A 15,255-nucleotide genomic window follows, 5' to 3' on the forward strand; every position below is an offset into this window, starting at 1 on the left:
TCAGAGACCCCAAATCTCAGAGGGTTTGGGGTGGAAGGACCCTCAGAGACCCCAAATCTCAGAGGGTTTGGAGTGGAAGGAGTCTCAGAGGCCCCAGATCTTGGAGGGTTTGGGGTGGAAGGACCCTCAGAGACCCCAAATCTCAGAGGGTTTGGGGTGGAAGGACCCTCAGAGACCCCAAAATCTCAGAAGATTTGGGGTGGAAGGAGCCTCAGAGACCCCAAATCTTGGAGGGTTTGGAGTGGAAGGAGCCTCAGAACCCCCTAAAGTCAATCTTGGAGGGTTTGGGGTGGAAGGACCCTCAGAGTTCACCCAAGAAACCTCGAGTGAGTGGTTGGGGGTGCAGTGAAGCCGTCCCACCATGGCAAGCCCTTGGTTGGGTGGTGAAGGTGTGAGTGAGTGGTTGGGGGTGCAGTGACGCCGTGCCCACCACGGTGAGCCCTTGGTTGTGTTGGAGAAGCCGTGCCCACCATGGTGAGCCCCCAGTTGGGTGGTGAAGGTGTAAGTGAGTGGTTGGGGGTGCAGTGACGCCGTGCCCACCACGATGAGCCCTTGGTTGTGTTGGAGAAGCCGTGCCCACCACGATGAGCCCCAGTTGGGTGGTGAAGCCATGAGTGAGTGGCTGGGGGTGCAGTGACGCCGTGCCCACCATGGCAAGCCCTTGGTTGGGTGGTGAGGCCGTGAGTGAGTGGCTGGGGGTGCAGTGACACCGTGCCCACCACGGCGAGCCCTTGGCCGTGTCCGCCACCTCTCCACCACCTCTGGTGCCTCCCCGGCGTCCCGGTGCAGGACGCACCAAACCCCCCCGGGCACGATTCGGGTGCCAGACCCCAAACCACCGATCCCACCTCTCACCTCTCCTTTTCTCCCTCCCCCAGGGGGACTCGCCGGCCACCTGACGCCGCCGACGGGGACCAGCACGGCCTGAGGCAGCGGGATGGGCACGAGGAGCGGCCCCGCCCCGGCGCCCTGAGCCCCCCCCTGGGAGCAGCAGCAGCAGCAGCAGCAGCAGCAGCAGCAGCAGCAGCAGCGTGTGAGCGGGACAGGATGATGAGCGGACAATGATGATGGCCAGGAAGCAGGACGCCCGCATTCCCACCTACAACGTGAGCGTGGTGGGGCTGTCCGGCACCGAGAAGGAGAAGGGGCAGTGCGGCGTCGGCAAGTCCTGCCTCTGCAACCGCTTCGTGCGGCCCAGCGCCGACGAGTTCCACCTGGACCACACGTCGGTGCTGAGCACCAGTGACTTCGGGGGCAGGGTGGTCAACAATGACCACTTCCTCTACTGGGGGGAGGTGGTGCGGGCGCTGGAGGAGTGCGTGGACTGCAAGATGCACGTGGTGGAGCAGACGGAGTTCATCGACGACCAGACCTTCCAGCCCCACCGCAGCACGGCCCTGCAGCCCTACATCAAGAGGGCGGCGGCCACCAAGCTGGCGTCGGCGGAGAAGCTCATGTACTTCTGCACCGACCAGCTGGGGCTGGAGCAGGACTTCGAGCAGAAGCAGATGCCCGACGGGAAGCTGCTGGTGGACGGGTTCCTGCTCTGCGTCGACGTCAGCCGGGGCATGAACAGGAACTTCGACGACCAGCTCAAGTTCGTGTCGAACCTCTACAACCAGCTGGCCAAGACCAAGAAGCCCGTCGTGGTGGTGCTGACCAAGTGCGACGAGGGCGTGGAGCGCTACATCCGCGACGCCCACGCCTTCGCCCTGGGCAAGAAGAACCTGCAGGTGGTGGAGACCTCGGCCCGCTCCAACGTCAACGTCGACCTGGCCTTCAGCACCCTGGTGCAGCTGGTGGACAAGAGCCGGGGCAAGGCCAAGATCATCCCCTACTTCGAGGCGCTGAAGCAGCAGAGCCAGCAGATCGCGGCGGCCAAGGACAAGTACGAGTGGCTCGTGAGCCGCATCGTCAAGAGCCACAACGAGGCCTGGGCCAACGTGAGCCGCAAGATGCAGCCGTCGCCCGAGTACCAGGACTACGTGTACCTGGAGGGCACGCAGAAGGCCAAGAAGCTCTTCCTGCAGCACGTGCACCGCCTCAAGCAGGAGCACATCGAGCGCCGGCGCAAGACCTACCTGGCCCTGCTGCCCCAGGCCTTCGACGCCCTCATCCCCGACCTGGACGAGATCGACCACCTGGGCCGGGGCAAGGTGGAGAAGCTGCTGGAGGCCAAGCCCGACTTCCTCAAGTGGTTCGTGGTGCTGGAGGAGACGCCCTGGGACGCCACGAGCCACGTGGACAACGTGGAGAACGAGCGCATCCCCTTCGACCTGATGGAGACGCCGCCCGCCGAGCAGCTCTACGAGGCCCACCTGGAGAAGCTGAGGAACGAGCGGAAGCGGGCGGAGATGAGGAGGGCCTTCCGGGAGAACCTGGAGACGTCGCCCTTCATCACGCCCGGGAAGCCCTGGGAGGAGGCTCGGAGCTTCATCATGAACGAGGACTTCTACATGTGGCTGGAGGAGTCCGTGTACATGGACATCTACGGCAGGCACCAGAAGCAGATCATAGACAAGGCCAAGGAGGAGTTCCAGGAGCTGCTCCTGGAGTACTCGGAGCTGTTCTACGAGCTGGAGCTCGACGCCAAGCCCAGCAAGGAGAAGATGGGCGTCATCCAGGACGTGCTGGGCGAGGAGCAGCGCTTCAAGGCCCTGCAGAAGCTGCAGGCCGAGCGCGACGCCCTCATCCTCAAGCACATCCACTTCGTGTACCACCCCACCAAGGAGACGTGCCCCAGCTGCCCCGGCTGCGCCGACTCCAAGGTGGAGCAGCTGCTGGGCTCCCGCTTCATCCGGCCCTCGGAGCGCAACCAGAAGAACCTGCTGCTGGACTCCGGCATCGACAGGATCAACCTGGTGATCCTGGGCAAGGACGGGCTGGCGCGGGAGCTGGCCAACGAGATCCGGGCGCTGTGCACCAACGACGACAAGTACGTCATCGAGGGCAAGATGTACGAGCTGTCGCTGCGGCCCATCGAGGGCAACGTGCGGCTGCCCGTCAACGCCTTCCAGACGCCCACCTTCCAGCCCCACGGCTGCCTGTGCCTCTACAACTCCAAGGAGTCGCTGTCCTACGTGGTGGAGAGCATCGAGAAGAGCCGCGAGTCCACCCTGGGCCGCCGGGAGAACCACCTGGTGCACCTGCCCCTGACGCTGGTCCTGGTCAACAAGAGGGGCGACGCCAGCGGGGAGACCCTGCACAGCCTGGTCCAGCAGGGCCAGCAGATCGCCAGCAAGCTGCAGTGCGTCTTCCTGGACCCGGCCTCGGCCGGCATCGGCTACGGCCGCAACATCAACGAGAAGCAGATCAGCCAGGTGCTCAAGGGCCTGCTGGACTCCAAGCGCAACCTCAACCTCGTCGGCTCCACGCCGGGCCTCAAGGAGCTGGCGGACGTGGACCTGCGCATCGTCATGTGCCTCATGTGCGGGGACCCCTTCGGCGCCGACGACGTGCTGCCGCCCCTGCTGCAGGCCCAGGCCTGCCGGCCGGCCCCGGGCAGCGGCGGCTCCTCGGTGCTGCTGGAGCTGCCCGTGGGGCCCCACAAGCGGCGCACGGAGCTGTCGCTGCTGTCCTACCACGCGTCCTTCGGCGTGCGCAAGAGCCGCCTGGTGCACGGCTACATCCTCTTCTACTCGGCGCGGCGCCGGGCGTCGCTGGCCGTGCTGCGGGCCTTCCTCTGCGAGGTGCAGGACATCGTGCCCGTGCAGCTCGTGGCGCTCACCGACGGCTCCGCCGACATCCTGGACAACGACGTGAGCCGCGAGCAGCTGGCGGAGGGCGAGGAGATCGCCCAGGAGATCGACGGGCGCTTCGCCGCCGTGGCCTGCGGCCAGCCCGCCCAGCACAAGCTGGAGCTCTTCCAGCCCTTCTTCAAGGACGTGGTGGAGAAGAAGAACATCGTGGAGGCCGCCCACATGTACGACAACGCGGCCGAGGCGTGCAGCACCACCGAGGAGGTGTTCAACTCGCCCCGCGCCGGCTCCCCCCTCTGCAACTCCAACCTGCAGGACTCGGAGGAGGACGCGGAGCCCCCCGGCTACAGCCCCTTCCGGGAGGAGCCCGCCGTGCCCGCCCTGCCCAAGGACCACTCGAAGCTCTCCATGGAGCTGGAGGGCAACGACGGGCTGTCCTTCATCTCCGTCGTGAGCACTTTCGAGAGCAAGCTGAACAACAAAGTACCTCCCCCGGTGAAGCCCAAGCCCCCCGTGCACTTCGACATCAAGGGCGACCTCTCCTACCTGGAGCAGGGCCACCGGGACGGGCAGAGGAGGTCGGTGTCCTCCTCGGGCTGGCTGCCCGCCGACTGCTTCGACCCCTCGGACTACGCCGAGCCCATGGACGCCGTGGTGAAGCCGCGCAGCGAGGAGGAGAACATCTACTCGGTGCCCCACGACAGCACCCAGGGCAAGATCATCACCATCCGCAACATCAACAAGGCGCAGTCCAACGGCAGCGGCAACGGCTCGGACAGCGAGATGGACACGAGCTCCCTGGAGCGCGGCCGCAAGGCCCCGGCGGCCGCCAAGCCCGCCCTGTACCGGGCGCGCTGCCCGCGGCTCGGCCGCTTCGCCGGCTACCGGCCCAGCCTCAGCCTGGGCAGCGACGACGAGCTGGGGCCCATCATCCGCAAGAAGGAGGAGGAGCAGAGCTCCCAGGGCTGCTACAAGGGCGACAACGCCGTCATCCCCTACGAGGCGGCCGACGGGGAGGACCCGCGCAGGAGGAACATCCTGCGCAGCCTCAGGAGGACCACCAAGGTCTGTCCTGGATAAGGGGGTGGTGGGGTGGTGGGGTGGAGATTGGGGTCCTGGAGAAGTTGGGTTTGGATCAGGGAATGTTCCATCCAGGAGGTTGAACGTCCTGCGCAGCCTCAGGAGGACCACCAAGGTCTGTCCTGGCTGAGGGGTGTTTGGGGGTGGTGGGGTGGAGATTGGGGTCCTGGAGAAGTTGGTTTTGGGTCAGGGGATGTTCTGAGTTGGGAGGGATCCATGAAAATCATGGAGCCCAGCTCTGGAGGGAATGGTCCATCCAAGAGGTTGAACATCCTGCGCAGCCTCAGGAGGACCACCAAGGTGTGTCCTGGCTAAGGGGGGGTCTGGGGGTGGTGGGGTGGGGTTTGGGGGTCCTGGAGAAGTTGGTTTTGGGTCAGGGGATGTTCTGAGTTGGGAGGGATCCATGAGAATCATGGAGCCCAGCTCTGGAGGGAATGGTCCATCCAAGAGGTTGAACGTCCTGCGCAGCCTCAGGAGGACCACCAAGGTGTGTCCTGGCTAAGGGGGGGTTTGGGGGTGGTGGAAATCACTCCTGGTTGGATCAGGGAATGTTCTGGGTTGGGAGGGACCCACAAGGTCACGGAGCCCAACTCTGGAGGGAATGGTCCATCCGGGAGGTTGGACATCCTGCGCAGCCTCAGGAGGACCACCAAGGTCTGTCCTGGATAAGGGGGTTTGGGGGTGGTAGAGGAGTTGTTTTGGGGTCACTCCTGGTTGGATCAGGGAATGTTCTGAGTTGGGAGGGACCCAAGAGGGTCGTGGAGCCCAACTCTGGAGGGAATGGTCCGTCCAAGGGGTCACTGGTGTGGGTGCTGGCACCAGTTGGTCACTGGTGATGTCCCCCAGGGGTCAGTGGTGGTGACACCAGTTGGTCACTGGTGGTGTCCCCCAGGGGTCAGTGGTGGGGGTGGTGGCACCAGTTGGTCACTGGTGGTGTCTCCAAGGGGTCAGTGGTGTGGATGGTGGCACCAGTTGGTCACTGGTGGGCAGGGTGACACCAGTTGGTCACTGGTGGTGTCCCCCAGGGGTCACTGGTGGGGGTGGTGGCACTGGTTGGTCACTGGTGGTGACACCAGTTGGTCACTGGTGATGTCCCCCAGGGGTCAGTGGTGGTGACACCAGTTGGTCACTGGTGGTGGCACCAGTTGGTCACTGGTGAGGAAGGTGACACCAGTTGGTCACTGATGGTGACACCAGTTGGTCACTGGTGAGGAAGGTGACACCAGTTGGTCACTGGTGGTGACACCAGTTGGTCACTGGTGAGGAAGGTGACACCAGTTGGTCACTGGTGGTGTCCCCCAGGGGTCACTGGTGGGGAAGGTGACACCAGTTGGTCACTGATGGTGACACCAGTTGCTCACTGGTGGCCTCCCCAAGCCACAGAAATCATTAAAAACACCCAAAAACCCCCCCCGAAATCCAGAAGAGCCCCCAAAAATCCCAACCCCAGGACAAACCAGTCAAGAACTCCTCCCAAATCCCCACAGAAACCAAAGCCCAAGGCGCGGCCCTCGGTCACCAAGAGCACGTGGGAGAGCAGCTACTTCGGGGTGCCCCTGGCCAGCGTCGTGTCCCCCGAGCGGCCCATCCCCGTCTTCATCGAGCGCTGCATCGAGTACATCGAGGCCACGGGTGAGGAAACCCCGTCCCAGGGCGTTTTGGGGAAGGGCCGGGGCCGTCCCGGCCCCCCTCGGCGTCCCCCGGGAGGAGGAGCTTTGTTATTCCTGGAGAACCACCAGCCTTGGGCCTTCAGGTCCCCTCCCAGACCCTTCAGGGCTGATCCTGTGGGTGGGACCTTTTTTGGGGCTCCTCAGGTTTTTTTGGGAAGCATCAAACTCTTCCCTGGATCCTTCATTATTCCCCTGGAGAAGGAGCCTTTGTTGTCCCCTGGAGAACCACCAACTTCGGGTTTTTGGGTCCCCTCTCAGACCCTTCAGGGCTGATCCTGTGGGTGGGACCTTTTCTGGGGCTCCACAGATTTTTGGGAAGCATCAAACTCTTCCCAGGATCCTTGGGAAGAGCCGGGCTCGTCCCGGTGTCCCCCAGGAGGAGGAGGATTTGGTGGCCCCTGGGAGAAGGAACCTGCTGGAGAAACACCACCCTCGGGTTTTTGGGTCCCCTCCCAGACCCTTCAGGGCTGATCCTGTGGGTGGGACCTTCTTTGGGGCTCCCCAGGTTTTTGGGAAGCATCAAACTCTTCCCAGGATCCTTCATTATTCCCTGGATCCTTCATCATTCCCTGGATCCTTCATCATTCCCCGGGAGGAGAAGGAACTTTGTTATTCCCTGGAAAACCACCAACCTCAGGCTTTGCTGGTCCCATCCCAGACCCTCCTCAGGTTTTTTTGGGAAGCATCAAACTCTTCCCTGGATCCCTCATTATTCCCTGGATCCTTCTTCATTCCCCGGGAGGAGAAGGAACTTTGTTATTCCTGTAGAACCACCAGCCTTGGGCCTTCAGGTCCCATCCCAGACCCTTCAGGGCTGATCCTGTTGGTGGGACCTTTTTGGGGCTCCTCAGGTTTTTTGGGAAGCATCAAACTCTTCCCTGGATCCTTCATCATTCCCTGGATCCTTCATCATTCCCTGGATCCTTCATCATTCCCTGGATCCTTCATTATTCCCTGGGAGAAGGAACTTTGTTATTCCTGGAGAACCACCACCCTCGGGCTTTTGGGTCCCCTCCCAGACCCTTCAGGGCTGATCCTGTGGGTGGGACCTTTTTTGGGCTCCACAGGTTTTTTGGGAAGCATCAAACTCTTCCCTGGATCCTTCATTCTTCCCTGGATCCTTCATCATTCCCTGGATCCTTCATCATTCCCCTGGAGAAGGAACTTTGTTATCCCCTGGAGAACCACCACCCTCAGGCTTTGCTGTTCCCACCCCAGCCCCTCGGGGTGGGGCCTTTTTTGGGGTCCCCCTTCCCCTCCCAGGGGTTTTTAGTGCCGAGTTCTCCCCCGGGACAGCCCAAATTAACCCCAGAACGAGCTCCAGGGTTTTTTTTTCCCCTCCTCTGGAATTTTCCCCTGGAAGGGGCAGCCCAAGGAAAGGAGGGAAAGGAGCAGCTCCTTCTCCTTCTCCTTCCTCCGGGTTTTCTGCCCCTAAAACCCCCCCAAAAACCCAACCTAAAGTGAAACCTGAGCTTTGGGATGAGCAGGGCAGGGATAAATCCTGGATTTTGGGGAGCTGGGAATGAGGTTTGTGCTGTTCCCGCAGGGCTGAGCACGGAAGGGATTTACCGGGTCAGCGGGAACAAGTCGGAGATGGAGAGTCTGCAGCGACAGTTTGACCAGGGTAACACCCACAGGCACCCCAAAAACGGGCCTGGGAACCCCGAAAACGGGCCTGGGAACCCCGAAAACGGGTCTGGGAACCCCGAAAATGGGTCTGGGAACCCCAAAAATGGGTCTGGGAACCCCAAAATGGGTCTGGGAACCTCGAAAATGGGTCTGGGCATCCCAAAAATGGGTCTGGGAACCCCGAAAACGGGTCTGGGAACCTCAAAAATGGGTCTGGGAACCTTGAAAATGGGTCTGGGAACCCCAAAAACGGGTCTAGGCACCCCAAAAATGGGCCGGGGCACCCTGAAAATGGGTCTGGGAACCCCAAAATGGGTCTGGGAACCCCAAAAATGGGTTTGGGAACCTCAAAAACAGGTCTGGGAACCCCGAAATGGGTCTGGGAACCCCAAAATGGGTCTGGGAACCCCGTAAATGGGTCTGGGAACCCCGGAAATGCATCTAGGAACCCTAAAAATGGGTCTGGGCACCTTGAAAATGGGCCTGGGAACCCTGAAAATGGGTCTGGGCACCCTGAAAATGAGTCTGGGAACCTCGAAAATGGGTCTGGGAACCCCGAAATGGGTCTGGGAACCCCAATAATGGGTCTGGGAACCTCAAAAATGGGTCTGGGAACCCTGAAAACGGGCCTGGGAACCCCAGAATGGGTCTGGGAACCCCAAAAACGGGTCTGGGAACCCCAAAAATGCATCTGGGAACCCTAAAAATGGGCCTGGGAACCCCGAAATGGGTCTGGGAACCCTGGAAATGGGTCTGGGAACCCCAAAAATGGGTCTGGGAACCCCGAAATGGGTCTGGGAACCCCAAAAATGGGTCTGGGAACCCCAAAAATGGGTCTGGGAACCCCGAAATGGGTCTGGGAACCTCGAAAATGGGTCTGGGAACCCCAAAAATGGGGCTGGGAACATCAAAAATGGGTCTGGGAACCCAAAAACGGGTCTGGGAACCTCAAAAATGGGTCTGGGAACCCCAAAAACGGGTCTGGGAACCTCAAAAATGGGTCTGGGAACCCAAAAACGGGCTTCCAGGGGGAATTTGAGGGTCTGTGCCCCCCAAACTACTCCCTGGGGATGTTTTTGGGGTCTGAGCCCCCCAAACTGCTCCTTGAGCTCCCTGGGGATGTTTTTGGGGTCTGAGCCCCCCCAAACTGCTCCCTGGGTGGGTTTTGGGGTCTGAGCCCCCCAAAACTGCTCCTTGAGCTCCCTGGGGATGTTTTTTGGGTCTGAGCCCCCCAAACTACTCCCTGGGGATGTTTTTGGGGTCTGAGCCCCCCCAACCTGCTCCCTGGGGATGTTTTTGGGGTCTGAGCCCCCCCAACCTGCTCCCTGGGGATGTTTTTGGGGTCTGTGTCCCCCAAACTGCTCCCTGGGGATGTTTTTGGGGTCTGAGCCCCCCAAACTGCTCCCTGGGGATGTTTTTTGGGTCTGAGCCCCCCAAACTACTCCCTGGGGATGTTTTTGGGGTCTGAGCCCCCCCAACCTGCTCCCTGGGGATGTTTTTGGGGTCTGAGCCCCCCAAACTGCTCCCTGGGGATGTTTTTGGGGTCTGAGCCCCCCCAACCTGCTCCCTGGGGATGTTTTTGGGGTCTGAGCCCCCCAAACTGCTCCCTGGGGATGTTTTTGGGGTCTGACCCCCCCAGAACTGCTCCCTGGGTGGGTTTTGGGGCTCTGACCCCCCCAACTGTGCCCCCCCAGACCACGGGCTGGACTTGGCCGAGAAGGATTTCACCGTCAACACCGTGGCCGGGGCCATGAAAAGCTTCTTCTCGGAGCTGCCGGAGCCCCTGGTGCCCTACGCCATGCAGGTGGAGCTGGTGGAGGCCCACAGTGAGTTAATTAGCCCCCCTAATTAGCCCCTCCCACCTCCTTTGCATATTTAACCCCCTCCCACCGCCGGTCCCACCCCCCTGAATTCCCACCCCCCAATCCCAGATTTCCCCCCCCAGTCCTGGTTGCTTTTGGGAGGGATCAATGATCTGGGTGCCTGACCCATTAATTAACCCTATTAATTAACTCTATGTGCCTCATTTGCATATTTAACCCCTCCCACCGCTGATCCCACCCCCTTAATTCCCACCCCCCAATCCCAGATTCCCCCCCCAGTCCTGGTTGTGCCACGAGGTTATTTTTGTGGGGAATTAATGATCTGGGGGCTCTGACCCCATTAATTAACCCCCTTAATTAACCCCTCCCACCTCCTTTGCATATTTAACCCCTCCCACCTCTGATCCCACCCCCCAATCCCAGATTTCCCCCCAGTCCTGGTTGTTTTCTGGGGGGATCAATGATCTTGTGTCCCTGACCCTTTAATTAACCCCCTTAATTAACCCCACACCCCTCATTTTCATATTTAACCCCTCCCACCGCTGATCCCACCCCCTCAATTCCCACCCCCCAATCCCAGATTCCCCCCCCCAGTCCTGGTTGTGCCACGAGGTTATTTTTGTGGGGAATTAATGATCTGGGTGCCTGACCCCATTAATTAACCCCATTAATTAATACTACCCCCTCATTTGCATATTTAACCCCTCCCACCTCTGATCCCACCCCCCAATCCCAGATTTCCCCCCCAGTCCTGGTTGCTTTTGGGAGGAATCAATGATCTTGTGGCCCTGACCCCATTAATTAACCCCATTAATTAACCCCACACCCCTCATTTGCATATTTAACCCCTCCCACCGCTGATCCCACCCCCTCAATTCCCACCCCCAGATTCCCCCTCCCCTCACCCCGGTCGTGCTCCCGAGGGCCGGGGGCTGATTTTTGGGGGGGTTCCTCGGCCCCAAACCCCCCCAATTTCCCAATTCCGTGGGAGGGGCAGTTCCAGGAGCGGGAATTCCGTGGGAGGGGCAATTCCAGGAGCCCCAAAATTCCCGTTTTTCCCCCTCCCAACAGAGATCAACGACCGGGAGCAGAAGCTCCACGCGCTGAGGGAGGTGCTCAGGAAGTTCCCCCGCGAGAACTACGAGGTCTTCAAATACGTCATCGGGCACCTCAGCAAGTGGGTCTGGGGGCACCCCAAACACCGGGCAGGGGCTCGGGGGGGCACCCCAGAAACTGGGCAGGGCTCTGGGGGCACCCCATAACCTTGGGGAGCCCCAAAAACTGGGCAGGGCTCTGGGGGACCCCAGAAACTGGGCGGGAGCTCTGGAGGGACCCCAAAACCTTGGGGAGCCCCAAAAACTGGGCAGGGCTCTGGGGGCACCCCAAAAACTGGGCAGGGGCTCTCGGGGGACCTCAGAACCTTGGGGAGCCCCAAAAACTGGGCAGGGCTCTGGGGGCACCCCAAAAACTGGGCAGGGGCTCGGGGGGGGACCCCAAAAACTGGGCAGGGCTCTGGGGGGATCCCAAAACCTTGGGGAACCCCAAAAACTGGGCAGGGCTCTGGGGGAACCCCAAAACCTTGGGGAGCCCCAAAAACTGGGCAGGGCTCTGGAACCTGTCCCATTGTCCCCCTGTCCCCATTGTCCTCATGTCCTCACTGTCCCCCTGTCCCCATTGTCCCCCTGTCCCATTGTCCCCCTGTCCCACTGTCCCCCTGTCCCATTGTCCCCCTGTCCTCATTGTCACCATGTCCCATTGTCCCTCTGTCCTCACTGTCCCCCTGTCCCCCTGTCCCCCCAGGGTGAGCCACAACCACCGGGTGAACCTGATGACCAGCGAGAACCTGTCCCATTGTCCCCCTGTCCCCCTGTCCCTGTCCCATTGTCCCCCTGTCCCTGTCCCATTGTCACCATGTCCCCCTGTCCCCCCAGGGTGAGCCATAACCACCGGGTGAACCCGATCACCAGCGAGAACCTGTCCCATTGTGTCCCTGTCCCTGTCCCATTGTCACCATGTCCCTGTCCCATTGTCACCATGTCCCCCTGTCCCCCCAGGGTGAGCCACAACCACCGGGTGAACCTGATGACCAGCGAGAACCTGTCCCATTGTCCCCCTGTCCCCCTGTCCCTGTCCCATTGTCCCCCTTTCCCACTGTCCCCCTGTCCCATTGTCCCCCTGTCCCCACTGTCCCCCTGTCCCATTGTCCCCCTGTACTCACTGTCCCCCTGTCCCCCCAGGGTGAGCCACAACCACCGGGTGAACCTGATGACCAGCGAGAACCTGTCCCATTGTCCCCCTGTCCCTGTCCCATTGTCCCCCTGTCCCATTGTCCCCCTGTCCCATTGTCCCCATGTCCCTGTCCCATTGTCCCCCTGTCCCATTGTCCCCCTGTCCCTGTCCCATTGTCCCCCTGTCCCTGTCCCATTGTCACCATGTCCCTGTCCCCCCAGGGTGAGCCACAACCACCGGGTGAACCTGATGACCAGCGAGAACCTGTCCATCTGCTTCTGGCCGACGCTGATGCGGCCGGACTTCAGCACGATGGACGCGCTGACGGCCACCAGGACCTACCAGACAATCATCGAACTCTTCATCCAGCAGTGCCCCTTCTTTTTCTACAACCGGCCCCTCCTCGAGCCCCCCGGCGCCGCCCCGGCCTCGCCCTCCTCCTCCTCCTCCTCCTCCGCCGGCCCCTTCCCCTCCCCGGCGCCGCCCTCGCCCCCCCGGACCCCCCCTCCGTCGCCGCAGTCGCCCGTCCAGCCGCCGGAGCCGCCGGCGCTCTGAGCACACCCCCCCCCGCCGATCCCCAAAAAAACTGGAGCTCACCCCCCCCCTGGATGCCCCCCCAAGACTTTTTGGCTCGGATTCCCCCCCATGGGGTGTGGCCGGAGGGGCGTGGCCGGGTGGGGGGGGTGGAAAGGGGTGGGGGTGGCTCTGAGAGGGGGAAGGGGGGCACGGCCGGCACGGGCCAAGGGGGGGCCAGGGTTTGGCCAAGGGGGGGGGGCCCAGGATTTGGCTGGGGTGGTCCTGGGGTTTGGCCAGTAGGACCTGAGGCTCGGCTGGTGGGACCCGGGTGGCCCAAGGCTCGTCCAGAGGGACCTGAGGCACGTCCAGGGTGGCCCAAGCCTTGACCAGGGTGGTCCAAGGTGCTTCCAGAGGGACTTCAGGCACATCCAACGTGGTCCAGTGTGGTCTAAGGCTTGTCTGGTGGGACCTGAGGCACATCCAGGGTGATCCAGTCACCCAAGGCTTCTCCAGAGGGACCTGAGGCACGTCCAGGGTGGTCCAAGGCTCGTCCAGAGGGACCTGAGGCACATCCAGCATGATCCAGAGTCACCCAGGGCTTCTCCAGAGGGACCTGAGGCATGTCCAGCGTGATCCAAGGCTTGTCCAGTGGGACCTGAGGCACATCCAGGGTGGTCCAAGGCTCATCCAAAGGGACCTGTGGCACATCCAGCATGATCCAGAGTCACCCAAGGCTCATCCAGAGGGACCTGAGGCACATCCAGCACGATCCAGTGTGGCCCAAGGCTCGTCCAGAGGGACCTGAGGCACATCCTCAGGGTGGCCAGGGTGGTCCAAACCTTGGCCAGGGTGGCCCAAGCCTTGGCCAGGGTGGTCCAAGGCACTTCCAGAGGGACCTAAGGCACGTCCAGCGTGATCCAGAGTCGCCCAAGCCTTGGCCAGGGTGGTCCAAGGCGCTTCCAGTGGGACTTCAGGCACATCCAGCGTGGTCCAGTGTGGTCTAAGGCACTTCCAGAGGGACCTGAGGCACGTCCAGCGTGGTCCAGAGTCGCCCAAGGCTCATCCAGAGGGACCTGAGGCACGTGTGGCCCAAGGCTCGTCCAGGGTGGTCCAAGGCTCATCCAGAGGGACCTGAGGCACGTCCAGTGTGATCCAGGGTGGCCCAAGCCTTGGCCAGGGTTGTCCAAACCTTGGCCAGGGTGGCCCAGGGCTTGGCCAGTAGGACCTGAGGCACATCCAGCGTGGTCCAGAGTAGCCCAAGCCTTGGCCAGGGTGGCCCAAGGCTCATCCAGAGGGACCTGAGGCACATCCAGTGTGGTCCAGGGTGGCCCAAGGCACTTCCAGAGGGACCTGAGGCACGTCCAGTGTGATCCAGTGTGGCCCAAGGCTCGTCCAGGGTGGCCCAAGGCTCATCCAGGGTGGTCCAAGGCTTGTCCAGGGTGGTCCAAGGCTCATCCAGAGGGAACCTGAGGCACGTCCAGCGTGGTCCGGAGTCGCCCAAGGCTCGTCCAGCACATCCCAAGGCTCGTCCAGGCTGACCCGAAGCTCGTCCCATCAGCCCCAGGTTGATCCAGGGTGGTCCGTGGTAGCCCAGGGCTCGTCTGGTCTGGCCCAGCGAGGCCGGGGGCTCATCCAGGAGATCCCAACGCTCATCCCAGGACATCCCAACGCTCATCCCAGGAGATCCCAACACTCATCCCAGGAGATCCCAGGGCTCATTCAGGAGATTCCAGCGCTCCTCCAGGAGATCCTGAGGGTCATCCAGGAGATCCCAGCACTCATCCAGGACATCCTGAGGCTCATCCCACCATCCCAACGCTCCTCCAGGAGATCCCAACACTCATCCAGGACATCCCAACATTCATCCAGGACATCCTGAGGCTCATCCCACCAGCCCAAGGCTCCTCCAGGACATCCCAGCGCTCATCCAGGACATCCTGAGGCTCATCCAGGAGATTCCAGCGCTCCTCCAGGAGGTCCCAACGCTCCTCCAGGAGATCCCAACGCTCCTCCAGGAGATCCCAACGCTCCTCCAGGACATCCTGAGGCTCATCCCACCATCCCAACGCTCCTCCAGGACATCCTGAGGCTCATCCCACCATCCCAACGCTCCTCCAGGACATCCTGAGGCTCATCCCACCATCCCAATGCTCATCCAGGAGATCCCAACGCTCCTCCAGGAGATCCCAACATTCATCCAGGACATCCTGAGGCTCATCCCACCAGCCCGAGGCTCCTCCAGGACATCCTGAGGCTCCTCCAGGAGATCCCAACACTCATCCAGGACATCCTGAGGCTCATCCCACCATCCCAACGTTCATCCAGGAGATCCCAACACTCATCCAGGACATCCTGAGGCTCCTCCAGGAGATCCCAAAGCTCATCCAGGCCATCCTGAGGCTCATCCCACCATCCCAACGTTCATCCAGGACATCCCAGCGCTCCTCCAGGACATCCCAACCCTCATCCAGGCCATCCTGAGGCTCCTCCAGCCCATCCCAAACTCCTCGGAGACGCCCCCCAGCTCATCCCAACCCCCCCCCCCCCCCGGGATGGATCCTGGGACCTCCCTGCCCTCCCCCCTCCCGTTATTTTTTGGGAAGGGGGGGG

At 61.7% G+C, this 15,255-nt stretch overlaps 2 protein-coding genes and 1 long non-coding RNA gene across 4 annotated transcripts; 1 reads left to right on the forward strand and 2 right to left on the reverse strand.

Annotated features, from left to right (window-relative positions):
* The first annotated feature begins 705 nt into the window (after positions 1–705).
* LOC127465861 (rho GTPase-activating protein 35) lies at positions 706–13,023 on the forward strand. Of its 2 annotated transcripts, none has more exons than XM_051776403.1 (6): positions 706–4,763; positions 6,266–6,410; positions 7,995–8,072; positions 9,772–9,903; positions 10,972–11,073; positions 12,351–12,495. In XM_051776403.1, the coding sequence occupies exons 1-6, from the start codon at positions 1,062–1,064 to the stop codon at positions 12,353–12,355; spliced, it is 4,164 nt and encodes a 1,387-aa protein (XP_051632363.1). In that variant the 5' UTR covers positions 706–1,061; the 3' UTR covers positions 12,356–12,495. The 2 variants fall into 2 exon arrangements, with proteins under 2 accessions (XP_051632363.1, XP_051632361.1); XM_051776401.1 differs by having other exon boundaries at positions 707–4,763; positions 10,972–11,077; positions 12,351–13,023.
* Positions 8,344–9,097, reverse strand: LOC127465863 (uncharacterized). The gene is made up of 3 exons (XR_007902428.1): positions 9,067–9,097; positions 8,880–8,941; positions 8,344–8,423 (listed from the first exon to the last, which is right to left on the reverse strand). It is a non-coding gene; the product is annotated as an uncharacterized LOC127465863 (long non-coding RNA).
* On the reverse strand, positions 12,723–14,243 carry LOC127465864 (uncharacterized). Its single transcript, XM_051776404.1, has 7 exons — positions 14,112–14,243; positions 13,667–13,943; positions 13,447–13,541; positions 13,207–13,300; positions 13,115–13,164; positions 12,870–12,999; positions 12,723–12,733 (listed from the first exon to the last, which is right to left on the reverse strand). Exons 1-7 carry the CDS (start codon positions 14,160–14,162, stop codon positions 12,723–12,725), a joined length of 708 nt encoding a protein of 235 aa, XP_051632364.1. The 5' UTR covers positions 14,163–14,243.
* Positions 14,244–15,255: the final 1,012 nt, after the last annotated feature.

This window comes from Manacus candei, unplaced genomic scaffold (genome assembly GCF_025592945.1).
Source record: "Manacus candei isolate 608988 ecotype Guabito, Panama unplaced genomic scaffold, ASM2559294v1 h1tg000513l, whole genome shotgun sequence".
In the NCBI taxonomy this organism is placed as follows: domain Eukaryota; kingdom Metazoa; phylum Chordata; class Aves; order Passeriformes; family Pipridae; genus Manacus; species Manacus candei.